Raw genomic sequence first — 14,684 nt, 5'->3', positions numbered from 1 at the left:
CGAGGCGGCCAAACGCCCTCGACAGGTGACGACAGCCTCAGTAAGCAGATGTTCCCGGTGACCTTCTCAGCCATCGGCGCCTCAAACCCCGCAACATTTACAGCATTCATAATGAACTTTCAGAAGTGTGTCCGGGAAAATAACTTGCATATCGTCAGCGAAAAGATGAGGAACAATGAGCTTTTGAATGAGGCCTCATCGGAACGCACAGAGCAGAGGACAGTCCTTCCCTGTGCGCAGCATGAAGGCAAGGAGTGGGCTGCGGTATTTAGGGAGGTGCGGATGGCGCTCTCTGCTGTATTCGGTGCATTGTGAGGGCGGTGATTTAGCTCGATCGCTGAATTTCTTCAGGGATCATTCATGAAGTGTATGAACGAGCCGCTTGACGACTGGAGTAAACTAATGCTTGGGGCTCATGCACACGGCCGTTGCCAGGCCACCGTTCCTCGGCGCACCTTCCAGTGAATGGGTCTGCATCCGTGATGCAGTGCAAAAACGGCCAGTGCCCAGCTATCTGCATGAGCCCTTAGTTCAATGCCAAAGAAATAACGGGTACAATATACTCTACTAAATCAAGCCTAAGGGTCTGCAACAGGGCAGGGGTGTATTACTGCAGTTGGCAGGTGTGCAAGGTGAATACTGGGGTCTGCTCACTGTGTGAATGGGCCAGTAGGGCTGATGCATGACCCATACTCTATACACTGCCTATAGGACTGCGGCGTACAGCCCTTGTAATTTTGGGTCAGTAGGGCTGATGCATGACCCATACTCTATACACTGCCTATAGAACTGCGGCGTACAGCCCTTGTAATTTTGGGTCAGTAGGGCTGATGGATGACCCATACTCTATACACTGCCTATAGGACTGCGGCGTACAGCCCTTGTAATTTTGGGTCAGTAGGGCTGATGGATGACCCATACTCTATACACTGCCTATAGGACTGCGGCGTACAGCCCTTGTATATTTGGGTCAGTAGGGCTGATGCATGACCCATACTCTATACACTGCCTATAGGACTGCGGCGTACAGCCCTTGTATATTTGGGTCAGTAGGGCTGATGCATGACCCATACTCTATACACTGCCTATAGGACTGCGGCGTACAGCCCTCGTATATTTGGGCCAGTAGGGCTGATGCATGACCCATACTCTATACACTGCCTATAGGACTGCGGTGTACAGCCCTTGTAATTTTGGGTCAGTAGGGCTGATGGATGACCCATACTCTATACACTGCCTATAGGACTGCGGCGTACAGCCCTTGTAATTTTGGGTCAGTAGGGCTGATGCATGACCCATACTCTATACACTGCCTATAGGACTGCGGCGTACAGCCCTTGTATATTTGGGTCAGTAGGGCTGATGCATGACCCATACTCTATACACTGCCTATAGGACTGAAGCGTACAGCCCTCGTATATTTGGGCCAGTAGGGCTGATGCATGACCCATACTCTATACACTGCGGCGTACAGCTCTCGTATATTTGGGCCAGTAGGGCTGATGCATGACCCATAGCCTATACACTGCCTATAGGACTGCGGCGTACAGCCCTCGTATATTTAAGCCAGTCCCATAGAAGTGGATGGAGTGGTGCTAACGCATGCGCCCGCAATCCATGTGCAAGGGGTATTCTGCGATCCCCTGTTCTGGTGATCAGCGGAGGTCCCGGTGATCATATTTATCGCCTAACCCTGGGATGGGCAAACTGCGGCTCTCCAGCTGTTGTAAAACTACAAATCCCATCGTGCACTGCTGTAGGCAGACTGGGAGTTGTAGTTTTACAACAGCTGGGGAGCAGCAGTTTGCCCATGCCTGACCTAACCCATGCGTTTTCTGAGGCCAAATCCCAATCTCACTGCCATTCGTCTGAATGGGTCGTGCAGAAATCCGTTTGTGCTGCCTTCAGAGCACTTGAAACCGTTTTTCAGTCGTTGAATTTTCTGCAACGAACTCTACGGAATGTACTGCATTTCCTGGAATTTCGCAGCTGCAATTCTTTTCCTTGCGGAATCGCGGCAGATTTGCCACAGATTTTTATCAGGACTTTGTTAAGTGTAAAATGCTGCTACTGTATCACGCTGCAGATTTTCTGCACATCGTTCTGCAGCTGCAGGGTATTCGCCCCGTGTGGCAGTGTCCTCACTGTGAGATCCAGAGTGCCGCCATAATATGCACTTCCCTCACAAAAACCACAAAATGCTTCTGCCAGGAGATCTGTGGCCAAACATAAGGACGCTCATCTTTGCACAATCATTGCCAAAAGTTTTGAGACCGACATACATTTCTGTTTTCGCAAAGTTTGCCGCTTTAGGTTTAATGATGGTAATTTGCATTAACTCTTTATTTTTATGAAGAGTGATCAGATGAATTGCATTTACTTGCAGTCATTCCTGGCTAGGAAAACTCTATTTATTCACAAAACTCCCATTTCGGTCCTGCTAACATCATGTCGGTGATCTTCTCCTTAGCTCAGGAGAAAGTGCTCATTGAATTGGAAGAGCAGATTGGTTGTTTGAAAATGATGGGAGGGAGGTGCTTGACTTAATTGTCTTCTTCTGTTAACCAAGGAAACTTGCAGTCTTTACTGCTTTGCATAAAAAGGGCTTCACAGGAAAGAACATTGCCGCTTAAAAGATTGCACCTAAATTGACCATTTATTGGATCATCAAGAACTTCAAGGAGAGAGGTTTAGTTGCTGTGAAGAAGGCTCCAGGGGGCCCAAAAAATGTAAATCAAATGCCAAGACTGTCTCATGAGAATTCAATGACGGGATTAGGCCACCACCAGTACAGAGTTTGTATAGGGATGGCAGGCAAAGGGTTTTGGCGGATGACCTAGTGTCAAGAGGGGCAGCAAAGAAGCCACTCCTCTCCAAGAAAAACATCAAGGACAGACCGACATTCTGCAGGAAGGATCGGGGTAAAATTATTTTCTCTGATGAAGCCCAATTCAGCCTATTGGGACATCAGGAAAAATATCATCTAGGGGCGTGGGATCTCTCACAATTTTATCTGTGAAAACTGCCATCATTAAAGAATGGGATGTGAAACTCAGCCAAGAGCAATTCCCAACTATCCAGGCGAAATTTGTGCAAGTGGTTTGGTGAAAAAAACATTAAAATTTTGGGTCCATGGACTTCTAGTGTGATGAACTCCAAGCACTGATTAGGCAGGAATGGGCTGTCATCAGTCAGGATTTTGGCCCAGAAACGGTCATCTAGCAGGCCAGGTCGAACTGAAGAAGTCTTGAAAAAGAAGGGTCAACACGGGAAATATTGCATCTTTACATAAACCTGATGGATTTGTCAAGAACAGTTAAGACAACTTATGAAATGCTTATAATTGTACCATAGAAGCACCTGACAGATCTAAAATCACAAGCAAAAACCAAAATTTGCATCAGTCTCAAAACATTTGGCCACGACAGTATACGGTGAGTGTGATTTGTCCTTGGCGCCACATATACTGTACATTATTCACCTACACATCAATGGGAAGGAAACATTGAGATGTATTAGACATACAATGGCCTCAGGTCACCACATCCATAACTTTATTGGGCCATCCATCTTTACGTAATGTCATTTGTACCTACCTTTTAGGTTACAATGCTACAGATATATCATACGTGCACCCTTTGCTGCTACACAGGGGCCCACCGATCAGACACCATCTACCCAGTTTCAATCTTGGGCCAACCCTTTTAAGCCTTGTTGTCCTGGTTTAGTAAGATTCTACATCCTGTGCAGACGCCAAAATCTGTATTGGTGGATGGCAGACTAAAGGGATTTGACAATATAAGGTTAGGCCTCTTTCACACTTGCGTTCCAGTTTTGAGATGTGGCAGAGGATCTCAAAACCGGGCCAAAACAGATCAATTTTGTCCCCATTCATTGGCAATGGGGACAAAACTGATCAGGATGCTTGTTGCATTTTTTGACCAGGCACAAAACCAGCGCAAGGTGTGATTTTTGTGTCCGGTCTGCAAAATAGGACAAACCAGATCCGGTATTAAAATCAATGTAAGTCAATGGTGCCAGATCCATATTTTTTGGGGTTAGCAAAAAAAACCCCCAGATCTGGCGCCTATTGACTTACAATGGTTTGTTCAGTTTAGATTTAATACAACCAGATCGGGCCGAAACGGATGCATCCGGATGTATTAAATGGAATGGATCTGTTTAATTCCAGTTTTGAGATCCTCTGCCGGATCTCAACATCGGAAAGCCACAACGCAAGCATGAAACAGGCCTTACACAGTTACATCTATATTGGTGGAGCCATTTTTTTTCCCCCCCAAAAGAAGAGAGAACAGAAAAGACTGAGCATTTCAACACCTTCCCATTTACAGTCACCGCTTTAATGTCTACCCTGCCCGCTCTGGATTTTATGACTGCTTTAGCTTAAGTGCTGTTCCCTGCCATTAAAATTGCATAGGAATGCTCTTTAGTTAAATGAGGGTCAAAAGTGAAACGCTATAGGTTTCTCTTTCCAAATGAAATATTTACATGGATAAAGAAGGTTAAAGGTACGTCTGCGAGAGATACGGAGGCCATTTTACTCAATACTCTTCAGTTCGGTTATTTGGGACACGTTTATCAAGTCAGTGTTCTGCATTCAAGAAGTCGCAAAACTTTGTGGCCGCATTATAGTCATCTGAACGTGGCCTATGTGTGGAAATGGTTACACATCGCTTACTTCCCGGCATATTTCAAACCTCAGTACACCAACTAGTGTTGAGCGAGCTGTAATACCACACACAAGCAGCGGACCGATGTGGCGCAGTTTTATTTTTTGGGGGGAGGAGGGGGAACCGCTATGTTTTTCCTAAAATATTTAAAGCAGCTCCAAGTCTTTGCAAATCAATACCTAGAGGTGATGCTTCTGTGCCATTTGTTGTATTCAGATTGGACGCTGTGATTTGTATAAGGCATTCTTCATTCCTAGGGGCTTGGGATACTGCTTTTCCCCATGCTTTGCACTGTACCACTGTTTTGTTTAGTTTGGCTGCTGTGTACAAGCAAAGCACGGTGTCTGCTTGTGGAGGCATTACTCCATTACAGCAAAGACAGAATGATTGGGACAGGGAGAAAGATGGCAGGGTAACAGTCACATCACCTGCCTAGCAAGGGGTAATCCTCATATTGCATGCAGGTAGAAATAAGAAAAAACAAACAAAAAAATAAAATAAAAAAAAAACAAAAAAACAAACACATTACAGCCCCTTTCCCTGGATGTGCTCTACTCCTATCGGACATTCTTGTGGGGCAGGATCTTCGGAGTAATGACGTCACTGGCAGAGGAGGCTTGCTAAATGGCAATAAAGAACTACTCCGACTGCACCCTACAATCAACACTCAGGAAGCACAGAGAAAAAAAAGGCAAAGATGTCACAAAAAGTCATCATTTATTTCATTATTTTTTTTTTGTAGCCGTCCACCGTCTCACACCCGAGTGTGGTCCTGGACCGTGGCAGCTCAAGAAGAATGAATGAAATGCTATACAATTCTGAAAAAAGGAGAAGAGCAATGACATTTCATGGATTACTGAAACCCACTGAGCTTTGACACAACAGTTTCCAAATTTAACCCACACCTACAGAAAAGGAGCCTCGTGGATTAGCATTGCACAACATGTAAGCACAGTTCATGACTTCTGGAGGACTCCTGGCGACAGCAGCCTTCTGTGGGTCGTGTAAGAACATCAATTAAGGTAAAAGGGTTCCGCACCACGTGATTGGACTGACAAACCACGTGTCGGGGGCACTTCACGTTACACACACAGTAAGTGGCTTTCTTATTCAGGGATGGCATGATCATATGATAATTAAAACTGTGGGTTCACACGTTACAGCTCTGCTACATTCTCCATCCGCCCTATAGCAGCCAAAGGAGCAGCTAAGGCAAATTTCACATGACCGTATTAGATCAAGGAAGCACGCTCCGTGGCGGCATTTCCTGGACCGAACGCTGCTCCTCTAACCCAAACTCATGTATGCAAGTTCATGCCGGACCACAGGCCTACTTATGGTTCTCACCAAGTTGCCAGTACAGTAGACAAGTGGTCAGGTGGGAAATTACAGTATCCTAGGTCATTCTTATGCTGCGAGTTCCCGTCAGAGGAGCAGCGTTCGGTCTGGGAAATGTAGAGTGTTTTCCTGGTGCAAAATTAGCCTTAAAAGGGGTTTTTCAGTTTCCTACATTGAGGACCTATCCTCAGGATCGGCAGGGGTCTGACTCCAGGCACCCCTGCCGATCAACTCTTGTGAGCGCTGCTTTCTCTTCAAAACAGCTGATCAGCACTGGTGCCGGAAGTCAGACCCCCGCCAATCTGATATTGATGACCTCTGCTGGGGATAGGTCAATGTAGGAAACGGGAAAACACGCTCCATGAAACGGAACGCTGCTCCTCACAGCATTATGTGAGTACCGTACAGTAGGTCCTTTTACACGGACTGATCATTGATTGGGTCAATTAGGGATCAGCATTTGTATTCCTGTAATTGCCCCTTTTAAAGGCTCATGTACACAACTGTGTGCACCTCAGGAAACACGGCCTGTGTGTGGGCTGCATCTCCAGGACTGAAGGCAGCACATCTGAGCTGAACTCACTGTATCATATTGCCTTAGGAAGCAGTGAGTTCCTATCTGATGCAGGTCTATTGTACTGTACTCAGACAATTATGTGAGTACAGTAAAACAGACTCCCCGTCAGATAGGAAAGCACTGCATCAGAAAGCACTACGAGTTTGGGTCAGGTGAGTAACCACTGGTCCGGAAGATGTAGCAGACACATAGCCATGTGCATGAGCCCTAAATGTAACGGCAATCACCCAACGAATGAGCAAACCTCAAATATCATTGTATCTAGGCAGCAGATTGTAAGCAGAAACAATGACCGATAAGTCTATACCATGTAAATGCAGCTCTCGCCTGCTCTGACGATCAGGCAATTATCAGGACCGGCTGGCTCCCTGCTGATAAGTCGCCCTGTGTAACAGAAGACCCTAAATCCCATTCACTTGAATTTAGATGACCTGAAACACCAGACATAGCCTATGGGCACAAGTGGGGCCGTTTCTAGAGTAGGAAAAATAAGCAGATCTATTTCACCTACCCGGACAACTGCCTTAAGGGGGTTGTATAAAAGTCTAAACATGGCTGCGTTCTTCCAACCTGTTTATGGGCTGTGCCTAGTATTGCAGCGCCACTGAAATGAATGGGAATGAGCTGCAATGCCACACACTACCTGTGGACAGGAGGGGAGCTGTTTTTGGAAGAAAGCATCCCTGTTTTTCTAATCTTGGACAAGCGACAAACTTACATTTTCAGCCACAGATGCCGTAATTTTCTAACAATGCATGTCAATCTCACTTTTGCAGTTAACCCTCAACTGGTCAGGGAACCAGAGGACCCCCTCCAAAATAACATACTGTACACATTCAGTTCAGCAAAAAGCACCTAGTGATAATGTTGAGAAGGCAACAAGTCAATGGAATTGGTTATACAGATTTTTGGCCTTATGGCTGAAGTAAAGCAACCAGTTGGTCCCTGTAGACATCTTCTATCATTACTGGGTATATGGCAGGGCGCTATAAAGACGGATATGGGCCTACCTTGCAGAGCATATCCAAGAGGGACCAAAATATGAGCTGTGAGGGCACTACTTTGGTCCTGTGCCACCCAAAGTCATTAAATGCTAGCGATATGCCATCAGTTTATGACCATGGGGCCCACTACTGATCTGGAGAATGAATAGGCCTTCCCTGCACATTTTGCACTCCTGGCCACTGCAGCTGCCCACAATCACTTCAATGAGCGGAGTCGCAAATTCTGTGGCCATGATCGCCAATGTCCAGGAAAAGACCGATTCCACACTGCAAAACTTTTTTTCAAGAGCTATGGTGCACCCAAAAGTCAGAGCAACGCTAATCGTGACGTCATGGCATAGGACATCACTTTATGAGACAGGAACACCTCTTTAATGGTAACAGATCCTGAAACTTTCAGTGGCATCCATGGTTGGAGGGAGAATTGGCTGTGTTGAAGGCAGTCAGCCACTCCACTTCATCCTTCCATATAAGTTGTAGCAAATTAGAAAAAGATGTCCTCTTTCTTCCAGAAACAGAACCGCTCTCATCTAGGGTGGATTTGGTACTTCGTTCCCATTTTGTTTAATGGGACTAAACTACCAGACCAGTACATGCTCATGAACTGGAGTGATGCTATTCCGGGGGATGTTTTTCTAATGTCATAGCACCCCCTTTAGGCCAAACCAAACGTTTGGATGGCAGTTTCTGCATATTTATGAGCATTTTTAAACATTGAATAATCCATAATGTGAGTTTAAAGGGGCTGTCCCATCATTACCAATCACTGTATAGATTGTAAAAAAAAAAAAATGAAGGGGTTCCCCATGATCAGCACTTAAAGGGCATCTGTCAGCAGTTTTGTCCCTATGACAATGGCTGACCTGTTACATGTGCTCTTGGCAGCTTAAGGCATCTGTGTTGGTCCCATGTTCCTATGTGTCCGAAGTGCTGAGAAGAATTATTATTTGTTATATGCAAATGAGCCACTGGGAGCAACAGGGGCGTTGCAGTTACACCTAGAGGCTGTGCTTTCTCTCCCCGTTGCTCCTAGAGGCTCATTTGCATATATTAAAATATAATTTTTCTCAGTAATGCAGGCACATATGTACATGGGACTAACACAGATGTCTTCAGCTGCCAAGTGCACATCAGCCAGTGTCATAGGTACAAAACTGCTGACAGATGCCCTTTAACAGCTATTCACATTCACAGGATAGGCCATTATTGTCAGATCTCTGGGGGTCTGACTGCTGGGAGTAAGAGCCCCTGCAGCAACATGGCAGCATAGCCAAGAAGACTCCTTCTGCATGGGAAGTCAGAAGGGTTTATATCATCAGCTGCCAGAGGGGGGAAGGAGACCGATTCAGCCCAGAGTCTGACCCCGGCAGCAGAAGCACCAAGAGGGAAAAATAAAAACATGATATTATGTATTTATATGCTAATAACACTAATTCACTTCAAGATTTTTTGTATGAAAATGGATTTATGGGATAACCGTTTTAAACTATACAGGAAAATATGGGAGTAGAGGAGGGAATGCCATGCAGCCCTATGACAAGTATGGCAATGAAGACAGAATTATGTCAAACTGGTCTTTATCCAAAAACACAAGTGAAGGGAAGACCATTTCAGTCCCATATGAGGCGGAGGTGATGATGCAAGCACTTACAAAAAGAAAAACTTCCAACCAAGCAGTGACGTGAGTGTTCAGTGGTTACCACACTTTATGTAGCAAATACAGATCACACAGCATAATTCAGAGATTTCCTTGTGTATATAAAACTACAAAATATCCAGAACCGTTTTAATTGCTTGGTTAAATTGATGCAGTGCAAAGAATTCAGGTGCGAAAAAAAGGAAAGGGATGTCGTAAAGACATGGAAATGTGCGAAAAAAATAAAAAAATAGATAAAGTTACAATAGCAAAAAGTCTAAGAGGGGGAAAAAAAAACAGGATATAGAAAATTAGTAGAAAAGTGATAGAGGATGTGAGAGGAAGCCAAGTAACACAGACACGAGCCTTAGGGCAACCTGTAAACTAATGGTCGCCAACCTTTGGCTTTCTAGATGTTGTGACACTACAACTCCCAGTATACCCTGAAAGCATGCAGGCTACAACTCCCTAGGCAAACAGCACCTTACTGTGCTCCTGCCAGGTCTGCTTTATTAAAGTGTTTTTCAGAGATTTTCATATAGATGGTCTACCCTCAGGTTACATCATCAATATGGAGATCATCCGACATCCCCGCCAATCAGCTGTATGAAGGGGCCGAGGCTGTGACGGTTCATCGCTCAGGTGGCCCAGGCCAGGGATCGGGAACCTCCGGCACTATAGCTGTTCTACAACTCCCAGAATCCTCCTTTTGCTTCTATGGGAGTTGTAGGAACAGCCAAGTAAGGGTGCATGCTGGGTATTCTAGTTTCACAACAGCTAGCATATTGAAGGTTACCGATTCCTGGCCCAGGTGTAGCTCGGTCCCTTTCAAGTAAATGGGTCTGGGCTGCAAAACCAAGCACGACCACTAGACCATGTATAGCACTGTGCTTGGCGAGCTGTGCCTCAGCGGATCGTCAGGGGGTGCTGGAAGTCAGACCCTCACCAATCTCAATAATATATTCAATATGAAAACCCCGGAAACCCCCTTTAAATACTTGTATTCTTCAGAAAATCTGGGAAAATAGCTAGACTATAGCTTTGCATTGCAACATTCCTCTATTATTCCTTCTGGAAACATGAATAAATTGGCAACTGGGTGTTACTATCCCTCGCCAATAAGGCTTGTCGCCACACGCTCTGAAAACTGTTCAATCAGTGCCGACAGTGTCAGGGCACAACCTAGGGACGCGGGGAAATGACAACGTCCAGGTATAAATTTATATAGACATTTCTAGGAAAAATCACAGAGGTGCAGCACAATGCAGAATTCCAAGAGATGCTCCAAAATGGTTGTATTGTGTGGTATAGAGGTATTCACTAAAACAGACTTGTCAAAAGGGCTTAGCAGTCCTCGTTCTCGACACTGGCCAGGCTATGCTGGGAGTTACAGTTGCACATCTCGGCTGTAGACCCACCTAGTACAGACATTTGACCATAGCACCCATCGGTGTCCAGTGCGTGATGCTCAACATCAGGCACGGCACACACCTGTGTATTACTTTAGGGATGCATTCTGTATAGATGGCATAGGTGGAAACCCATCAATGATTAGGATTATAGTAAAATTTCGGTAAACCGTTCTGCTTAATGCTGGCTTGATCTGACATGTGCAGTTTGTTACTAAGGTACACTTGGAAAAGAAAAAAAAAATAATAATAAAATGATATCATGTTGTCTGGAGTTAGAATGGCTGTACACGACATGAATAGTACACTGATCGGGTTATACAGAGTCTGTGCAGTTTGCCGCTGTGTGCATAGATGTCCAACACGACTGTGCGTCCAGAGTCTTCAGTATCGCATGGTGCTGGATGCTCGGAAGTAAGACAGAAACTTGAAACACAGACTAACCACAAAATACCAGATGTTTCTTGCCATTTGTGACCTTGCGATGAAGACGCGCCAGATGAGGACAACGAGGATGGTATTGAATCCATAGCGAATGTTTCTTAACCTGGAAGGTAATGAGATTCAAGAAACAAGAAGGAGATGCACTGAAAAATCTTATTCTGAAGGGGAAAAGTAGTCAAACTAAAAAGGGCATCTGTCAGCAGTTTTGCATCTACGACACTGGCTGACCTGTTACGCGTGCACTCGGCAGCTGAAGGCATCCGTGTTGGTCCCATGTTCATATGTGCCCACATTACTGAGAAGAATTAGGTTTTATCATATGCAAATTATATGAGCAACAGGAGCGTTGCCGTTACTCTTAGAGGCTCTGCTCTCTCTGCAACTACGATACCCACTTTGAAACTGCTGCACCCTCTTCATTTTGATTGAGCCAGGCATTATGGAGGTTCTCACTGCCTGGCCCTGTCAATGAAAGCGCATATATTGCAAATGAGCCTCTATGAGCAACCAGGGCGTTGCAGTTACACCTAGAGGCTCTGCTCTCTCTGCAACCACTGCACTTTGACAGGGCCAGGCCAGCCTCTAAAAGGGCAATGCCCCCATTACTCCTAGTGGCTCATTTGCATATATTAAATCATCATTTTTCTCAGCAATGCGGGCACATATGAACATGGGATCAACACAGATGTCTTCAGCTGCCAAGTGCACATGTAACAGGTCAGCCAGTGTCATAGGTACAAAACTGCTGACAGATGCCCTTCAAACAGCTCAAAGTGGCCATACACATGAAAAGAACGTCAGCCAAACCAGAAGATTTTAGCAAGACTGGCCAACCATGTAATGTTTACTGGGGTGACCTGAATTTGGGCGATGTTAGGATAAAGGAGGGTCAGGCATAAAAAATGTAATAAAATCTACAGTCAAAAAATCAAAACAGATTAGTAAAAAAAAAAAAATAATAAAAAGAAAAAAAAAAAAAAAAAAAAAAAAAAAAGGATTAGCTACATTGATGGTATAAAATATGCCACAATAGAAGCATTGCAAGTCAAATCTGGATCTCTAATATGAAGGCCCCTCATGGCTCTGATGAATGGCTAGGGGACTCATAGAAATGAGGTTGCAAAAGCATATATAACACAAAGGTAAGCTATGGGGTCCCTCGAGATAGTGGGCTATATCCCTTATATAATGACCAACCTGTTGCCAAACTACAACGCCCAGCATGTCTGGATAGCCTAGAGCTACTACGGCATGCTGGGAGTTGCAGTTTTGCAACAGCTGGAGGGCCACAGGCTGAGCATCCCTGCTTCATATTAATAGGTGGTGAGAACCTATCCTGGGTTCCTGTTCTCAAGAGATCCTAAAAACAAGGGTGCAGTGAACCAATCTATGGATTATGCAAAGTAGATGGAGGCAAACATAATAATCTTTACTATGGGGCCCCCAAAACTCTATAGATGCCCCCGAGCAGTGCCCCAAGTAACAGTTTTGGCCTACAATACTGCCAGATTTAAGGTGCCCTTCACAGCTATAAACCTCCTAAAAATCAGACATCTTGCAAAATGTCTTTATGGCCTAAAAAGGTTGCCCACCTGTGAAGCTCCACAGTCACCAAGCGATAAGCGAGTAGCTGACAACTTACTTGTTTAAGTGCTTCCTGGCCGCAGGGAGGCCGGACATTTCTTCATTGAGAACATACTTTTTAGTTCCCATACAATAGTTCTCCATGTATTCTGCCCAATGCAGCTGCCGAACATCAAAGTTAAACACCTGCAAGCAAACACAAGCCAATGTGAACACCTACCAGCCACAGGAACAAAACTTACCCTGCACCTCAGACCAACTCTTAAAAAAAAAAAAAAAAATCTAGCCTGAAAAACAAGTTATTGCAGTGGAAAAAGCATTTGAAATGCCCAGTGAACATCTAGGGCAGTGGTGGCGAACCTATGGCATGTGTGCCCTGCAAAAAGACTAAGGTGTAACAATAAGACTTTATCTGCGATTCATCAGCGCAGGGCACACTATGAACCGCACAGCGATGCGGCCTGGAACAGCCAATAACAAAGCTTCTTTTAGAAAGGGGCTTTGTGATTGGTCGCTTTGAGAGGGCTGCCGGTACACCGCTTTCAAGATGTGGAGGGGGAGGCTCCCGCATTGGCGCACGATCCTTACCCACAGGTGTCAGGCAGGGTAAGCAGTCTTGCTGGGAAGGGAGCATCTTGATGTTGCAGTGGGCTTTAGCAGGGGTTCAATATCAGAGACTCCCCGCCGATCTCTATAAAGGAGCAGTCTGACACACTCCGCAGAGCGGTGCTTTTTCTCACTGCTGAGCGCTCCAGTGAAGGCAGTCTCAATATAGACTATGGCAGGCATGCTCAACCTGCAGCCCTCTAGCTGTTGTAAAACTACAACTCCCACTATGCCCTTCTGTAGGCTGATAGCTGTAGGCGGTCCGGGAATGATGGGAGTTGTAGTTTTGCAACAGCTAGAGGGCCGCAGGTTGAGAATGCCTGATCTATGAGATGTCTTCACCATCCTACTCAGCAGTGAGAAGCAGCGCTTACTTGGATTTTAAACATTTTTGTAAACCCAAAATTACATTTTTGGATTTTATTTCCAATGCGCTAGATGCTTTCCGCTTTCGCAGCCGACATTGTGGACTGAAGGACTACCCAGTTTGTCAGTGCACAGAGAATTTTTCCGCCTAAGGGCGCATTCACACAACTGTGCGACGGCCGTGCCTGTTTTGCGAACTACAACCGTGATTGCAGTCACTTTTTGCAGTCCACAGAATGGACACAGCAGTCACACGGTTCAGTGATTGTGCCCCAAGCAGGACTAGGTGAGGTGATCCACACTTTGCTCATTATAATAAAAGGGGTATTCCCAACAATGGTGGTACATTGCTAGGACGTGCCTTCAATGTCAGACAGGTGTGGGTCCCACAGCAGCAAATGGAGGTGTAGCCGTCCATGCGCTGTACACTCTCCATATACCGCTATGGGATTTCTGCGAATAGCAATGAGTGGGGAGCCTGGGGGGACCCATAAGGCAGCACCTACATAACCGATCTGAAGCCAGTGTCCTACAGGTGTGATCCTCACCTTCTTGTCGTCCGGACTGAGCTGGTTCATTAGCATGTTGGTATTTTCATTACTCCACACCCAGGAGTTACTCGTGAAATATTCCAGCAACATCATGGCTTTGTGTAGACGAGTAATAGTCTTCATCATCCTTAACCAAAAGGGTGGGGGAAGGAAGAGGAAAGAGGCGAGAATGAGTACTGCATCCCAGGTGAGGGTAATCTAGTGGGGGAGCCCCAAGTCCCAAGATATTCTGGGCTGAAAAATAGTGACCAACCCATAAAATAAACAAAATGAGGGGAGAAGAACAGTAATAAAAGCAGCATTGAGGGAAAAACACAACCGTGCAGGTAAAGAAAGTCATTAAGATTCTGCTCCGTGAAAAGGAAAATTATTTAGGTTTCAATGTGCAAATATAATGAGAATTAAAGTAGGACAGACAGACAGGGAATGCGGAGTGCTCAGGATTAGGTCAGCTAAGCTTTGGACGCTGCGTACTATG

At 45.4% G+C, this 14,684-nt stretch overlaps 2 protein-coding genes across 5 annotated transcripts in view; one reads left to right on the top strand and one right to left on the bottom strand.

Annotated features, from left to right (window-relative positions):
• Positions 1-5,568, top strand: part of LOC122920055 (nuclear pore complex protein Nup160-like) — a 17,068-nt gene extending 11,500 nt beyond the window's left edge. Inside the window, exon 12 of the mRNA XM_044269266.1 lies at positions 5,434-5,568. Within this exon, the coding sequence (XP_044125201.1) occupies positions 5,434-5,568 (135 nt within the window). The remainder of the gene's footprint in view (positions 1-5,433) is intronic.
• Positions 5,569-8,775: 3,207 nt separating this feature from the next.
• Positions 8,776-14,684, bottom strand: part of LOC122920399 (fatty acyl-CoA reductase 1-like) — a 69,498-nt gene continuing 63,589 nt past the window's right edge. For all 4 annotated transcript variants that reach the window (XM_044269862.1, XM_044269863.1, XM_044269864.1 and 1 more), the window contains exons 10-12: positions 14,204-14,333; positions 12,742-12,869; positions 8,776-11,202 (exon numbers count right to left, since the gene is read on the bottom strand). In XM_044269862.1, the coding sequence (XP_044125797.1) occupies positions 11,040-11,202; positions 12,742-12,869; positions 14,204-14,333 (421 nt within the window). In that variant the 3' untranslated portion in view covers positions 8,776-11,039. The remainder of the gene's footprint in view (positions 11,203-12,741; positions 12,870-14,203; positions 14,334-14,684) is intronic.

This window comes from Bufo gargarizans, chromosome 10 (genome assembly GCF_014858855.1).
Source record: "Bufo gargarizans isolate SCDJY-AF-19 chromosome 10, ASM1485885v1, whole genome shotgun sequence".
NCBI classification, from domain to species: domain Eukaryota; kingdom Metazoa; phylum Chordata; class Amphibia; order Anura; family Bufonidae; genus Bufo; species Bufo gargarizans.
Note: the sequence above shows the minus strand (reverse complement) of the source record. Positions and strands in the feature narration are given on the sequence as shown.